Source organism: Saccharomycopsis crataegensis (assembly GCF_037102585.1).
Source record: "Saccharomycopsis crataegensis DNA, jcf7180000000072, whole genome shotgun sequence".
Taxonomy (NCBI): Eukaryota; Fungi; Ascomycota; class Saccharomycetes; order Ascoideales; family Saccharomycopsidaceae; genus Saccharomycopsis; species Saccharomycopsis crataegensis.
In genome coordinates, this window is record NW_027043819.1 from 2265947 (window position 1) to 2280555 (window position 14609).

General features: G+C 36.6%; 6 protein-coding genes across 6 annotated transcripts; 3 read left to right on the forward strand and 3 right to left on the reverse strand. All coding sequences in view use genetic code 12, as the record gives it.

Moving 5' to 3' along the window:
- Window positions 1-122: 122 nt before the first annotated feature.
- On the forward strand, window positions 123-899 carry DASC09_008410 (acetate uptake transporter family protein; the record flags this gene model as incomplete). Its single annotated transcript, XM_064994444.1, has 1 exon — window positions 123-899. The coding sequence occupies one exon, from the start codon at window positions 123-125 to the stop codon at window positions 897-899; it is 777 nt and encodes a 258-aa protein (XP_064850516.1).
- A 307-nt stretch (window positions 900-1206) lies between these two features.
- Window positions 1207-5783, reverse strand: DASC09_008420 (uncharacterized protein; the record flags this gene model as incomplete). The annotated part of the gene is made up of 2 exons (XM_064994445.1): window positions 1207-1647; window positions 1716-5783. The coding sequence occupies 2 exons, from the start codon at window positions 5781-5783 to the stop codon at window positions 1207-1209; spliced, it is 4509 nt and encodes a 1502-aa protein (XP_064850517.1).
- Window positions 5784-6534: 751 nt separating this feature from the next.
- DASC09_008430 (uncharacterized protein) lies at window positions 6535-8085 on the reverse strand (the record flags this gene model as incomplete). Its single annotated transcript, XM_064994446.1, has 2 exons — window positions 6535-7491; window positions 7543-8085. 2 exons carry the CDS (start codon window positions 8083-8085, stop codon window positions 6535-6537), a joined length of 1500 nt encoding a protein of 499 aa, XP_064850518.1.
- A 918-nt stretch (window positions 8086-9003) lies between these two features.
- SRB6 (Srb6p) lies at window positions 9004-9417 on the reverse strand (the record flags this gene model as incomplete). Its single annotated transcript, XM_064994447.1, has 1 exon — window positions 9004-9417. The coding sequence occupies one exon, from the start codon at window positions 9415-9417 to the stop codon at window positions 9004-9006; it is 414 nt and encodes a 137-aa protein (XP_064850519.1).
- Window positions 9418-9768: 351 nt separating this feature from the next.
- On the forward strand, window positions 9769-10941 carry STS1 (Sts1p; the record flags this gene model as incomplete). The annotated part of the gene is made up of 1 exon (XM_064994448.1): window positions 9769-10941. One exon carries the CDS (start codon window positions 9769-9771, stop codon window positions 10939-10941), a length of 1173 nt encoding a protein of 390 aa, XP_064850520.1.
- A 1647-nt stretch (window positions 10942-12588) lies between these two features.
- Window positions 12589-14043, forward strand: DASC09_008460 (uncharacterized protein; the record flags this gene model as incomplete). The annotated part of the gene is made up of 1 exon (XM_064994449.1): window positions 12589-14043. The coding sequence occupies one exon, from the start codon at window positions 12589-12591 to the stop codon at window positions 14041-14043; it is 1455 nt and encodes a 484-aa protein (XP_064850521.1).
- Window positions 14044-14609: the final 566 nt, after the last annotated feature.

Consider the following 14609-nt stretch of genomic DNA (forward strand, 5'->3'; position numbering starts at 1 on the left):
GCTAGATACACCCAACACTATAAAGGGCATTATCTGCCCGTGAAAGACCGCCTGTTGCATATGTTTTTTGAACCAAACTTACAATATCAAATACAATCGCTGTGGTCTGAAATAATATTAATATGAGTACGCTTGGTGACGAAGAAGTTAGACATTTCACTCCAGACTTGGAGAAACAAATCAATCGAATCCATACGTCTGAAGATGGTACTATTGTCCACATGGGACCATATTCCTTCCACAAGGATGAGTTGGTCAACGCTTTTGGTGGGAATTTGAACCCAGGGATTGCTCCAATGCCTCCTATAAGGGGTCTCAACTCCGTACCAATGGGACTTGCCTCTTTTGCTTTTTGTTCTTTCGTTGTTTCATTATTCCATGTGCAAGCAAGAGATGCCTCCAATCAATCGATATTGATTGGCTCATGCTTTTTCTACGGCGGGGTTATCGAAGTGATTTCTGGCTTAATGGCGTTGATTGTTGACAACACCTTTGCCGGAACTGCTTTAGGATGCTTTGGTGGGTTTTGGCTAAGTTACGGAGCTATCTTATGTAACGCTTTTGGAATAGTTTCTTCATATACCACTGAGGAGGAATATCATAGTGCTTTGGGATTCTTCTTGACTGGCTGGTTCATGTTTTCCTTTGTCATTTGGCTTTGCACTTTTAAGTCTACATGGCCGTTCTTTAGCTTGTTTTTTTTAATCTGGGTGTGGATTTTGGTGCTTGCAATTGGTACTTTTCAAAATAATGCCAATATAATTAAGGCTGGTGGTGTTCTTGGATTATTGGCTTCATTTAATGGGTTATACTTGATGTGGGCAGGGATGGCCACACATGAAAATTCCTACTTCACAGCTATTCCTTTGAGTCTTCCTTATGCTCCAAAAGTTGAATGATTAATCTCACTTCATAATTTGCATATAGTAGTGGTTTTATTATTTTTATTAGCAATAATCGCAATTGATGTTCTGTGTATTTATTTTCTTACTTCCTCAGTAGGTGTCCCAATAGATTAGCACTATAGGTGTTATCTGTTCCCCCACATAACATGGAGTCCAACACCCCAACACCCCAACACCCCAACACTTTACAAAGCCAGTAAAAGACCCGAACATTAGTAACATATGTTTTAATAAAACAAATTCATATAAACAAGCCCATGAGCGTGCCATAGTAGAAAAATAACTATTTAATATGTAAATCTTATTTTTTTTTCGGCTTTATTTTCCCCAGTAAGCGCTTGATGTGACTAATTGGAATCAATTTGATTCTTTTAACCCTTAGCAAATAATACATCAGAACCATCGCGATCAAATTGAAACAGATATAAACCCAAAAAAAACCAAAGTTTCTCCATAATGTACTATAACTAATGGAAATAGTTTTTAAATATTGATCACCGGAAGAATATGCGCAATATTGACAACTACCTGTGGCATTAGGATTCTTGACATATCCACCTCTGGTGTTGATGAATGGGTCGAGGTATTGACCACAAGTTTTGCTGGAAGGTGGATTGATAATGGCATACTCACTTTCCCGACAACGAACATCAATGCCATGAAGAGAAAGTGACATGAAAATCTGAATAAAATATGTAAATGGTGAAATCTTCCACATAAATGTCCAAAAACCAGGCATTTGCTGAGGAAAATTACTGTTAGTAAAATTATGAATAGAAGAAAGATAGTGCTGATGATAAAAATACTTACCGATTCTGGTTGAATCACTCCACTGAAGGCGATCATAAATGCCAAACATAAAGAAATCAACACCGTAGCAGATGGCAAATCAGGAGACATATAAAGAATCCAAAGGCCGAATGATAAATAATAAAGCTGGAAAATAATACAATAGAACATATAATAAACTCCCACTGTATAGGAATTATAGTTCCGATGGACTGGAAAGTACATAGCCACAAAGAAAAGCGTCGACAATACCAAATGATAGGGCAATTCATTGATATATTGAGCAAGCAATAATGCTAACCAATGATAAGTATTTGATTTTGATTCACGAATTTCAAATACCTCACGAGATTGTAAAGCACGACTTTGTGTTTGTTGTATCAACGGAACACTAATGATGATTGACATAAATACAGAAAATAATTCATTCCTCATTCCAATAATACCATTGTCGGCATCCCAAAACGTAAAGCCAATATATAAACCGGCCATCACCAGTAGAAAAAATTTACCCGTTATGTAAACTGGATCTCTCCAAAATTGTCTTGCAACACGATGTATAACTAATGCCAACTGATAATAGTAAGGGGTTTCAAATTTTTTTAACTTCTTATCTTGTGATGTGATAATAGCATCACCTGTCCTGGCAGTCGACGTTGTACTAAACAAATTGGTCATAGATTTAAGTAGTACTTGATATTCTTGAGAATCTAACCAATTATTACCCCAATCTTGAGTGACAGTGGCAGTAGCTCCGGCCCCAATGGTTTCAAGAATATATTCAGCAGGGTTTTCAAATTCTTCACATTTTCTGCCGCCATGGGCCTCGAAATAATCCAACATGATTCTCAGATGCTCTCCAATATCACCAAAATAAACTGTATAGCCACCTTTTTTCAATAACAATAATCTATCAAACTGTTCAAATAAAACCGCCGAAGGTTGATGAATGGTGCACAAGATTGCTTGCCCAGCATGAGCTAAGTCCTTCAACAATTTTACAATCGCAAATGATGACTGTGAGTCCAAGCCTGAAGTTGGCTCGTCCAAAAATAATAACAACGATGGCTTGGCAACCAATTCAACTCCAATTGATAACTTCTTGCGTTGTTCCACATTCAAACCGTATCCAGTCTTTCCGACAATAGCATCAGAATAAGCGACCATTCCCAAGATCTTGATGATTTCCTCAACATACTCGCACTTTGCTTGATCACTTACTTCTCTCAGCCTTCTAAGTCTCGCAGAGAATCGAAGAGATTCACGAACTGTCAATTCCGAAAAATGAACATCTTGCTGCTGAACATAGCCGGTTCTTCTTTGAAAAGAAGATGCTAACACACCACCATTGACAGAAATGTCACCAGTAACTATTCCAACATCAACTCTTTGAGATAAAATATTTAATAAAGTTGTCTTTCCAGCCCCTGATTCTCCCATCAAGGCAGTAAGGGTTCCTGGTTTTATATATCCTTGGATGTCATGCAACAACTTTCTGAAAGTGCCATCTCTCAATTTCACCTCATAATTGACATTTCGCCACATGAAAACATCTTCACTTCCAAGACCTTCAAAAACTTTAGTACTTTTAATAATATTGTTCACATTCGGGTTCTCTTCAAGATTGTCAACCATTGGACTGGAGCCTTCGCTCTGCTTTTCATAATCAACTTCATTTCTATGAGCAGCAATTCTGAGCTCTTGGATTATCTGCCTGGTTTCTTTGGTCTTTTTAAAAATCAAAACATCATAACCAACCTTATCAGTTCTAATGAACTCCGATGCAATCCCAGCAATAGATAAGAAAAATATAAGAAATCCCACTAAAATCCCGAAATTTTTCCACAAGTGGCTGAAATAATATTGATACGCCACTCTAAGATAATTATTACCAGAGACATAGTTTTCACCAGGCTGTGATCCGCTGAAAGCACAAGTCTTATATGTTATTGGTAAATCATTGTAATATGGACCTTGTGGTACAAGTGAAACCGTGCAAGGCATATTAACATTGTGGAACTCATCAACCAACATAGATTCGAAACCATACCTCACGGGATTAATATAGCTGATCCATTTAAACCAAGGTTGCATTGACGGCAACTGAATCATATAACTTGAATATTGAACCGCGCTCAAAATAATTAGCCCAGCAAATGGATTTGCCACAGATATGTTTGGACTCATTAGAGCCACAAATTGGAAAAGCGAGTTCATTGTTGCCGATGTGAGGATTGTAAATAAGTAAAACACAAAGAAATTACCAGGAGCTCGTTTCAATCCAGAGAGAAAGAAGACAATGATACAAAATCCAGTGATGCCAATCAATTTAAACGCTTGATCAACAATAAATGAAGAAAAAAATTCGGTAGATGGATGACAGAATGAGTAACCCCGCTGCTTTAATAATATTGGACGTTTAGCGAAGGAATTGGAGGTCAAAGCCATTCCAGCAAGAGAATAATATAACACAGCAAAGAAAAGAACTCCACCTCTGGAGAATGCTCCGGTTGTAGAATCTGTAATTTGATAGAATAAAGAGCCAATTATCAAAGCTTGTATGATATCAGAGGTAATTTGTGTAGCCAAATAGGTGAAATCACCTATAACTATTTGATAAGATCGAATGAGGTTTAGTTTCAATTGTTGAAAATAGCTGACGGTGTAAGAAGAATTGACTTTACTTTTTTCCTGTTTCGAAGATTCATAGAATAGGTTTCTGGTGTGTTTGGCATCAATTGACTCTTTATAAAGTTTGATTTCATCTTTCAAGCTGCTAAACTCAGGAGATTTTAACCAATATGCTTCAAATTCAGCAGCACTTCTCGGGACTCTGTTTTCAAAGCCTGGCCTAGGATATCTTCCATTTCGATCAGTAATTGCTGTCAAAAATTCTGCAGTTGTTTGACGTTTTGGACATTCAAACCCCATTTTTTCAAAAAAAGGCTTAGCGTGCTTAGTCGAACCAAAATAAATTTGACGACCCTCGTACAACACCATTACTTTATCAAACTTCTCATAAATGTTTTCCGAAGCTTGATAAATAGTCACAAAATTTGTAGAATGCATGACATTAGTCAAGACTCTAATAGCTGTGGCATATTCCAAAGCAGTAGAAGAGTCTAGTCCCCTAGTGGCGTTATCCCAACAATAAACTTTGCCATCAGCTGCTAAAGCTTCAGCAATGGATACTCTTTTTCTTTCGCCACCACTAATCCCATGGACAAAATCGTTACCAACTTTAGTATCATAAGCATGCCGCAAGCCAAATAAAGTTGCAATCATATCCACTTTAAAATTAACATATTGGTCTGTAGATATCTCACCAGGAACTACAGCAACTCTTACTTGTGGAACTTTGCAACCAACCGCAAACTTTAAAGTTTGATGAACTGTCAAATGAGGGAAATGGACATCTAACTCAGGGTTGTAAATAAAATCATTTTTATGAGTTTTCAACATCTCATTTAGAGAAATCCCATCAAAGCTAATTTCCCCAATGGTGGAAAAGTATTGATCCATTCCTTCTCCGGCAATGTTTTTAAGCAAAGTTGAGCAACCAGCACCTGGCCTACCTAACAATAGACACATTTCGCCTGCTTTAACAATGCCGTTGATATTATTTAGAATTCTCTTGGTTGGTTTTCGATTTCCTCTATTTTTGATCTTTTCCATAACTTTTCCGGGAATATTGAATCGAGATCCAACCGTTTTTGCAAATGTTGCGGACCTATCGATACCCAAAGTACAGACATTTTCCAACATCACCCCAGTAGAACGAAGATGAACATTTTGAATATCAGCATTTTTTAAAAAATTTCTAAGGATGCTTGCAAGATTGAAATCATCTGGACTGATAGTCAACGTATCCCTCGTGGTGACATGTGACAAATGTTTTGCAATTGTCTCAAGACGGTGGATAAAATGATGAGGATGATCTAAACTGACTCTGGTAGCAATATTTGAGATATCAGAATCCTCGCCTGATTCTTCTGTCTCGTTGCTCTTACTCGCTGGGTCACGGGAGCCGGTATTATTTAAAGAACCACTTGTGGCCGATGTAGCAGTAATGTTGGGTGACAATAACATTGCTCTTGCTGTGGTGAGTCTTCAGTTGGTAGATTTCAAAAACGCAGTGGAAAATATCAATGACAATTATAGCTCCTTTTTACTGATAAAGAAAAAAAATGTTATCTGGTAAATATATTTGATAAAGTAGCAAAAATAAAAAAAGTGAGTATATGATCTAGGGGTGTTAGGCGGATGCATGAATGACGCTTGCAGGAAGAGTATGATATTTTCTTTTTCTAAAATCATGAGGAGTTTTCCATTCTTTATTTTTAATACATTTTTGATTAAATTATCGTTTAATTACCTATGAAACATGATAACTCAGCTATAAACTCTTATGGAGTAAAAGAATGGAAGAAGTTATAGACAGGTGAAATTGTACTTGCCTTTGCACTGGGCCAACATTGTGCCACTAAAGCGATTATAAATTACTATATATCTGAAAAAAAAAAGGATCATGTCAAGTAGTTAGATAAAAACTAATTCAATATCATTATATTGTATTCAATTACGAAAATAAGCTCTGATAATTCTTATTGGAATGTAATATTTGGGTCAATCAAATGGCATTTTAGATGTTGACTCAAGGACTCCCACAGTTGCTAATTATTGTCTTACATCGCCAATACAAAAGAAAGCTGCTTCATAAAATATAGTTCAACAACAGAAAATGTTTTCCCGAAAATGGAGAAAAAATATATGCATAGCAATATTATATAAAAATCGTAAGGCGCCTGCTCAAGATACATGTGAAATCAAATTTGCATTTTTAAAACTTCATTCGGACAGCCTTAATTTGAGTATAATTATCAACAACCTCAAAGCCAAGCTCTCTTCCAAAACCACTATACTTATAACCCCCGAAAGGCAAATTATAATGATTATCATTATATGTGTTTATCCAAACCGTTCCTGCTCTCAACTTATTGGTAACATCAATAGCATTTTTCAAATTGGCCGTGTGAGCACCAGCAGCTAAACCATAATCGGTATCATTAGCCTTTGCTACAACCTCATCAATAGTTTTAAAAGTATCCAATACAAGCACTGGGCCAAATATTTCTCCCTTAACTATCTTCATTTTGTGTGTGGTACTTGTGAAAATTGTTGGTTTGATGAAAAATCCTCGATCACCATGACGCTCTCCACCAATGAGAACTTTTGCCCCCTCTTGCTTTCCAAGCTCAATATACTTCATAACTTTATCAAATTGTTTTCTAGAAGATATTGGCCCTTGGAAAGTCCCTTCCTCAAATGGATCACCAACCTTGAGCTGAGAAATTGCCTGGATTGATTTATCCACCAATTTATCTTTTATTCCTTCTTGAACAAAAAGCCTTGACCCAGCACAACAAACTTGACCGGCATTAACATAAATGGAAAAAATGATATTTTTAACTGTCAGTTCTATATCACAATCTTCAAATACAATGTTTGGAGATTTTCCACCCAACTCCAAAGTGACTTTCTTCAAATTCGTATCTGCTGCGTTTTGAAGAATTCTTTTTCCGGTAGCTGTTGATCCAGTGAATGCCACTTTATCAACTTTAGGAGACCTTGATAAATACTCACCAACAGTGGTACCTAATCCGGAAACCAAATTATATACACCTGATGGAATCCCTGCTTCCTTAATAAATTGAGAGACATATAATGCTGTCAAAGGGGTGCATTCGGCTGGCTTCAAAACCACACTATTACCAGTTACTAATGCTGGCCCAATTTTCTAGGATCACATTAAAAATGGGAAATTCCAAGGAATTATTTGACCACAGACTCCAATCGGTTCACGCCGAGTGTAATTAAGTGAATTAGGTCCACCATTAATCACCCTTCCAAAAGGGTACTGAGCCAAGGTTTCTGAGAATCTAAGGCATTGAATTGCAAAATCCACGTCCTTACAAGCGAGTGGTAATGCTTTACCGTTATCAAGAGATTCAATGCCGGCAATAACTTCTTTGTTTTCTTCAACCAAATCCGCTAGTTTATTAATTGCACTAGATCTAATCATTGGATCACATGTTGGCCATCCGCCTTGAAACGCTAATCGAGCTGCATCAATTGCCAACTCAGTATCGTCTTCTTTAGCTTCATAAACTGATGTAATGACCTCATCTATGGATGGGTTGATGACTTCAAAAGTCTTTTCCTGTTTTGATTTGACAAATTCATTGCCAATAAAAAGCCCGGTAGGTTGTTTGTATTTAATTCCATTAGGCAATTTGATATCAACCGAAAGCGATGAGCAGGAATAAGACAAACTAGATATCGAGAAGGCTCTCAATGAGAGTCCTACTCCTGGTTTAATAGACCTTAACATTTCTCTTTGTAGGCTATGCTAAATGAGAGCTAATACAAAAGACAAGAAAGTAAGAAAAGAACCACATATTATAATTAAATAAGTAGAAATCGAGATACTTCATATTTTATATTAGTTGATTGTTTATCTTTTATGGTTGCGCACCAATAGCTGCAATTGTGGGGAAAAACTAGTTGGCTGCAATTTGGAGTATATTGAGCAGAAATTTTGGAAGGCGACCAACGGAAAAATGATAAATACTTGCTTTTATATCACAAACATCCTGTATATTGCAAACACCACTACTGACAAACAGGCACTGCTATCAGGTAAGCCATCGCACTTGTCATTACCCGACTCAGGCACACCCATCGTTCCCCTTCTTTTTTTTTTTTGACGTATGTTGTGGCATTGTCTTTCACTACAACTGCTCTTCAAACCATAATAAATCTACCCAAAACGAAATGTTCTTTGTCTTAATAGGAAGTGAGTATCATAGTATCATATCTATTATAAATCCATTACCTAAAAAACAATACTAACCCTTTTGCGGGCCATGCTTTTAATAAGGAGATCGATCCAGCCAGCAAACCAGGTCTCTGTCCCCATTGCAACAATTACAGTGTTACCCCTCGTAAGCATAAGCGCTTTGTCACCCTTTTCTTTATACCTGTGATCCCAGTCAGCTGGAGAAAAGAATATCATTGCTCAATTTGCAACTGGACACAAGACATGTGAGAATCTATTTGGCATACCACCACGATCGCTGACTATCCCATAACCAATAGAAACCTCTATATTATTAAATCATTTATTATTATTGGCATGTAATGGCCAGTTTTCATTTTTGAATAGTCCTTCTCAGTGGATTTTATTGTTCTTATCACTATTTTGCTCCATTCATATGGCTCTATTTTTACAGCCCATTCGATTATAATTTCATGCTGATGACCCCATGTAATCGACTTTTGTAATACGATCCATCAATTCCCCAATCATACCTTCCAAAATTTCGTTTCGCTGCTCATATTCTCCAATTTCCTGTTCCTTGTAACGATCTTCCAAGTCCGCGACCGAATTTGGCAATCGCTGTAAAATCCACTGCTCTTTCATACTTCTAGTGATTAATAACAACTCTTCCAACAATCTGACGATGTTGGAAGCATTAGACTCAAGAGCTAGAGTGGAGGTGGCAATAACGTTAATGTTCATTCCTTTTTGGGGGTGCACATCATCATCTTCGCCTGATTTTGGGGTAGACGATGAAAGTTCCACTAATTCAGAAAATCGTTTGACAAGAAGATCTGTGTTAGCGTCTACTTTCTTAAGGTAATTAATACATTTCTGTTGCATTATTGCCGGTTTTTAAGTAGAATATGGATATCTGGTGAACGGTCAGTAGTATAACCCCTACTGTACAATAATCAATATTTTCAAAAAAAAGATTACCCGACCTGTAAACCCACGGGTAACATAATTTTCCGCAGTTGTCAGAAGGCTCTAATTTTCTGAGTACCAGCAAAAAGGAAAAAGGGAAAAAAAATTTGTTAGGCAAAAAAGGTCATCCCCATCTACAAATTTTCATATCATTCAAATTATACAGCACACCAAATATTACCATAACCAATACCCAAATCTACATAAATATATCCCATCTATAATCTAATAATATTTTTTCCACCACATTTTCTAATCTACTGAACAATGTCCAACTTGGGATTCTCATGGGACTTTGAACCCAAATTCGCCACAACCCAACAACAAGACGAATTGACCAAGAAACAACAACATCTTATCAACAGTAAAAAACATACGCCTCGCAAATTGAAACGAAGAATTCGTGATGATGAGCCTCAACTCTACAAACCCTCATCATATTCCAATAATACTGTTCGTAACCGTCCAGTGATTACAAAATCATTCAATAAAAGATCCAAGACTCAAGAACATGTCACCGGACGCCCATTACCATTATTTCGTGTTATTGAACTATTGGATAAGAAACAACTTAGCAGCATGATTCTTGGTCTTATTGACGAAAAACCAGAATTGAATCAAGTGATTTATAATAATATGGCGCATCGCTTTGATTCATTAATTAACCCTTCCGTTGATAAAAGTGTTGAATATTTGCGAAACTTTCTTGAGGAAAGAATTCTTGCTAAGTTGCCATATAAAGTCGAACCAGAATCAGAATATTGTTTTCTAAGAGTACAAAAGCCACTTATCGAATTTTATACCATATTATCAGATTTCATTTTGAATTACGTTCCACCAAGGGAGGACAACTTTGTTAATTGTTTGAAATTTCTAGATGAAGCTACAATGTTGGTCCACCGTATTCCATTTTTCAAGATCAATTCTTTTAATATGTACCACTATACCAATATCTATGATAGGCTTGTGAATGCATGGTGGACAGTCATCAGACATTTTATTGGAAGTCCAGCAGATGATGAAGCTGAATTCCAGTTCTCTAAGATCCAAACTAGTCCGTTAACCAGCTCAGAAACCGATCTTAATATTTTCCACATGGTCGAATACTCTCTTCCTGATCGCTTGAAATATCACCAATCAACCTGTCAATGTGATAGATTTGATCGTCTTGTCGAGTTTGTGGGCGTAAAAATTGATTCATATCATCTCAGCAATATTGATTTGCAAAGCAATTCTATTGCCCACGATTTATTTGCTCCACACAATACAAACAACCAACAACAAGAACAACAGGAGCAACAATATAATGGCGCTGGAACATTGCAACAACAAGGTAATACTAGCAAGACATTATCCGCTAATTTCAGCGGTAATAATAACCCTGTTGGTAATGGTTATACTTATAATCCGGCTATAATGGACGGGTCTTCATTCCGTTAGATATTGATATTTTGTTTTCAAAATATAGAGAAGACAAAGTCTATCAGAAGCTGACAAATGGATCTCAATACTTGATAAAAATCTTTATTTTATTTTGGGCTACCGTGGAAGCTACGCCATTTGAGGTCTAATATAAACTCTTCACTCATTTTTTTCGTCTTTTCTTGCTTACTACAAACAACTAGCATTTTTCTCCTCAATCAGTTCTCGTTTTTATCGTTTTGGCTCAGTTTGCATTTATTATTTTTCACTATCTTTTTATATATAGCTATGGCTCTTTTTCTGGTTTTTATGAACGCATTTTTTTGTCCCTGGTAAATATAGGTAAATACTTCACCAATGAGTTCAAGATAATTGTAAATGCCACAGAGTTGTTGTCAAGAAAATTTACGGATATTTTTTTTTTATTTCTTTTTTGCAAAGCCAGTAGCTACTGGAAACTCACTGGTCAACAATATAGTTTAGATAAAATGGAAAGCTATAAGCTGTATGAATGAGTTGATACTGGATAAAGCATAGATGTAACGCTACACGAAGACATATTGTGGCTCTACTGTCAGTTATTAGCATCAAAGTGAAGGGAAGTGAATGAATGAATGAATCATATATTAATGAGTCCCAGAGGTTATACAACTTGACAGCCGGGTGATTATCAGAATCACCAAGTTCTATATATTTTCAGTGAAGGATGACGTTGTTATCAAAGATCCAGTTATCATCTTTTTATACATTAAAAAAATTCTGGTGCCAGAACACCACTCTATGCAAAATCTTTCCTTGATTCTCACAATGATGACTATATTTAACAGGTGAAAACAGCTAATTAAGCGATATCTTCCACTGGAAAGTGCAAGGGACGATCTTAGCACTCACAGTTTAAACCGTCGATGGGATCCCTACGAATCCACAACTATATTCACTACGATGGTTGTATCAAACTTGGCAATAGATACTATATTTTCATTGATATTCATGTGATGGGCTTTGTAACTCATTACACTTTTCATATTGTCTTGTTGCAAAGAGCCTTGGTAACAAATAATTGGGTCAAATCAAATCAATAATAATATATTTGGGTTTCCTTTTCTTTGAGTGTTCTTAGAGGATATGCCATTTCCAAGGATAAGTAATATGGTGATCTCAGTGTTTTTACGAATATATTTGTGTTATCAACATGATAAAAAATTGTGAAACTCCAGAGAATATTCATTTTTAATTTTTCAGTTATTGCGATTTCTATTTGGTGAATATGGCTACTGTGTCTCTGATTCTGTTGTTTGTTTCGGTAAGATACGAAAAATTTCTAAAAACGGTTAATGCATGATGAGAATTTTTCCATTTTCGGATCAAAAATTATATATATGACTATTAAAAAGAGAAAAAAATATAAAAAAATTAAAAAATTAAAAACAATCAGTACTTCTACACTGCGAATCCTATCGGATGACCAGTTATTAAGGTCAATCGATTACTGTCTCGGATATTCTCGAGTATCTCAACTTTTGCTTTAAAACTCTAGCACTTATCGCACCCAAAGATCTTTCGGTTGGCCAAGATTCTTTATTACTAAACTCCGAAAATATTCCTTTCACTTAGAACAAACTTCTCCGAAAGAGTAGCCGAAATCACAAATTATAATACTTGATTATGACAGCTGAGATAGTTTCAAAAGATCTCTCTAGTGAGAAATCCCACAATGATGAAGGGATCAGAGAATATACTCGTGATCCTGAGACCTTTATGGGTGAAAAACCCTCAGACGGTACAATGACTCGAGTATCCACTCGTGCCAGTGATTTTGCAATTCCTGACGGGACATTCTGGGGTTGGATGTGTGTCTTCTCGTATTTTATGACTTCATTCATTTGCTGGGGTGGTAATACCGCCTTCTCTATCTATCTATCTAACTATCTTGAGCACAATACGTTTAATGCTTCAGCCGTGGATTACGCCACAATCGGGGGTCTTGCCTTTGGAGTAGGGTTTGTTTTTGCCCCAGTTAACACATACTTAGTAGGAATTACTTCCGCTAACTTTGTGGTGTTTTTTGGCGGATTATTACAATTTGTCGCCCTATTTACATCGTCGTACTGCAAGGAGATTTGGCAATTATATTTAAGTCAAGGGGTCCTAATGGGCTTTGGACTTGCCCTAGTATCCACTCCTATTCCTGCAATTGTCCCTCAATGGTTTGATAAGTATCGTTCAAGAGTTCTATTATTGGGTTCAGGTGGTACTGGTCTTGGCGGAATCATGTTCAATTTGGCTATTCAAAAGATTATCGAGGAATGGGGGGTTGCATGGGCTAGAAGAATCCAATCATTTGTGGTCATTGTAGTATGTACTGTATGCTCTTTATTGATCCGCACCAGGGATGAAAAAATTAAACCAGAATTTAAGGCCATAGATACCCAAATTCTTTTTTCTTTCCCATTTATGGTAATGTTGTTGTGGTTGGTGTTCACTATGTTGGCATACGTTACCACACAATACAGTATGACTAACTCCACGGTTGCTCTTGGTTACTCAGCCAGTCAAGGCTCCATTACAATTGTGTTGTTCAATGTGGGGGTATTAATCGGCCGTCCATCTACGGGTGTATTTAGCGATAAGTTTGGTCCAGTGACCGTTTCAGCGTGTATTTATTTCTTCTCATCCCTTCTCTGTTTTGCAATGTGGATTCCGGCTCGTAACTTGGCTACCATGTATGCCTTTGGTCTACTTGTTGGATTTATCACAGGCTTCGTGTTTGGTGCCGTCCCTGCTATTGTCCCTCGTATTGTTGGTTTAAGAAAACTTCAAGCAGCTTATGGTATGGCCTGGGTGATTCTTGGCGCATCTGGGGTGGTTTCTCCGGTGATTGGTTTAGCCTTGAGAAAAGATAAGGTGGAACCAGGCCAATATACCTGGGTGGCGATGTTTGCTGGGTTGGGTTTCTTCATGTCTGGCTTTTGTGCTTTGGTGTTGAGAGCTTATATTATCGCCAAAGACAAGCTTACAGGTTTCAAAAATTCAGACCGCGGCGAACACCTGCAAATTAAAGTACCAATGGGTATGATAATAGAAAATCTCCTTACAGTGAAACATAAAAAGAAAGTCTGATGCTCTCTACATTTTTTTTTTATTTCAGTACCTCATGTGTTACTTTCTTATTCGTTGTTTTTCTTGGCGAATTTTTTTCCAAATTATTTTTTTATAAACTCTCTTCTTTTAGACTCGCCTACTTGAATATTTTTTTTTTTTTGTTTCTGGTTTGAAGTTTTCTTATAGATTCCTTTTGCTGCTGATTTGGTTTGCCAATTTTAACATTCCCTTAGACTTTTAAAATAATCAAAAGCGTAGAAGGCAGACTAAGCCAATAAAGGCTGCGCGTGCGTAACAAAGTGTCGGGTCTTTTTTTCCAATTGATCAATTAAATACACGACAGCAAAAAATTCTAAACCATTTTAATGTTTAGAGCATTTTTCTTTACTGAATTCGTCAATTAGTATTCTTCTTAATTTTAATTTGCTCATTCTAAGGTAATTAACACCACTTATATATATGTAGAAAAACAGCTCATGAGTGCCCGTTTTGGGTGAATATTGCTCGTGCTTCTCGTTCTCAATAAACTATTTAAAGTGCGAAAGCCTCTAGGTTAATTGGCTTCCAAAAGTTCAAAGCTATTT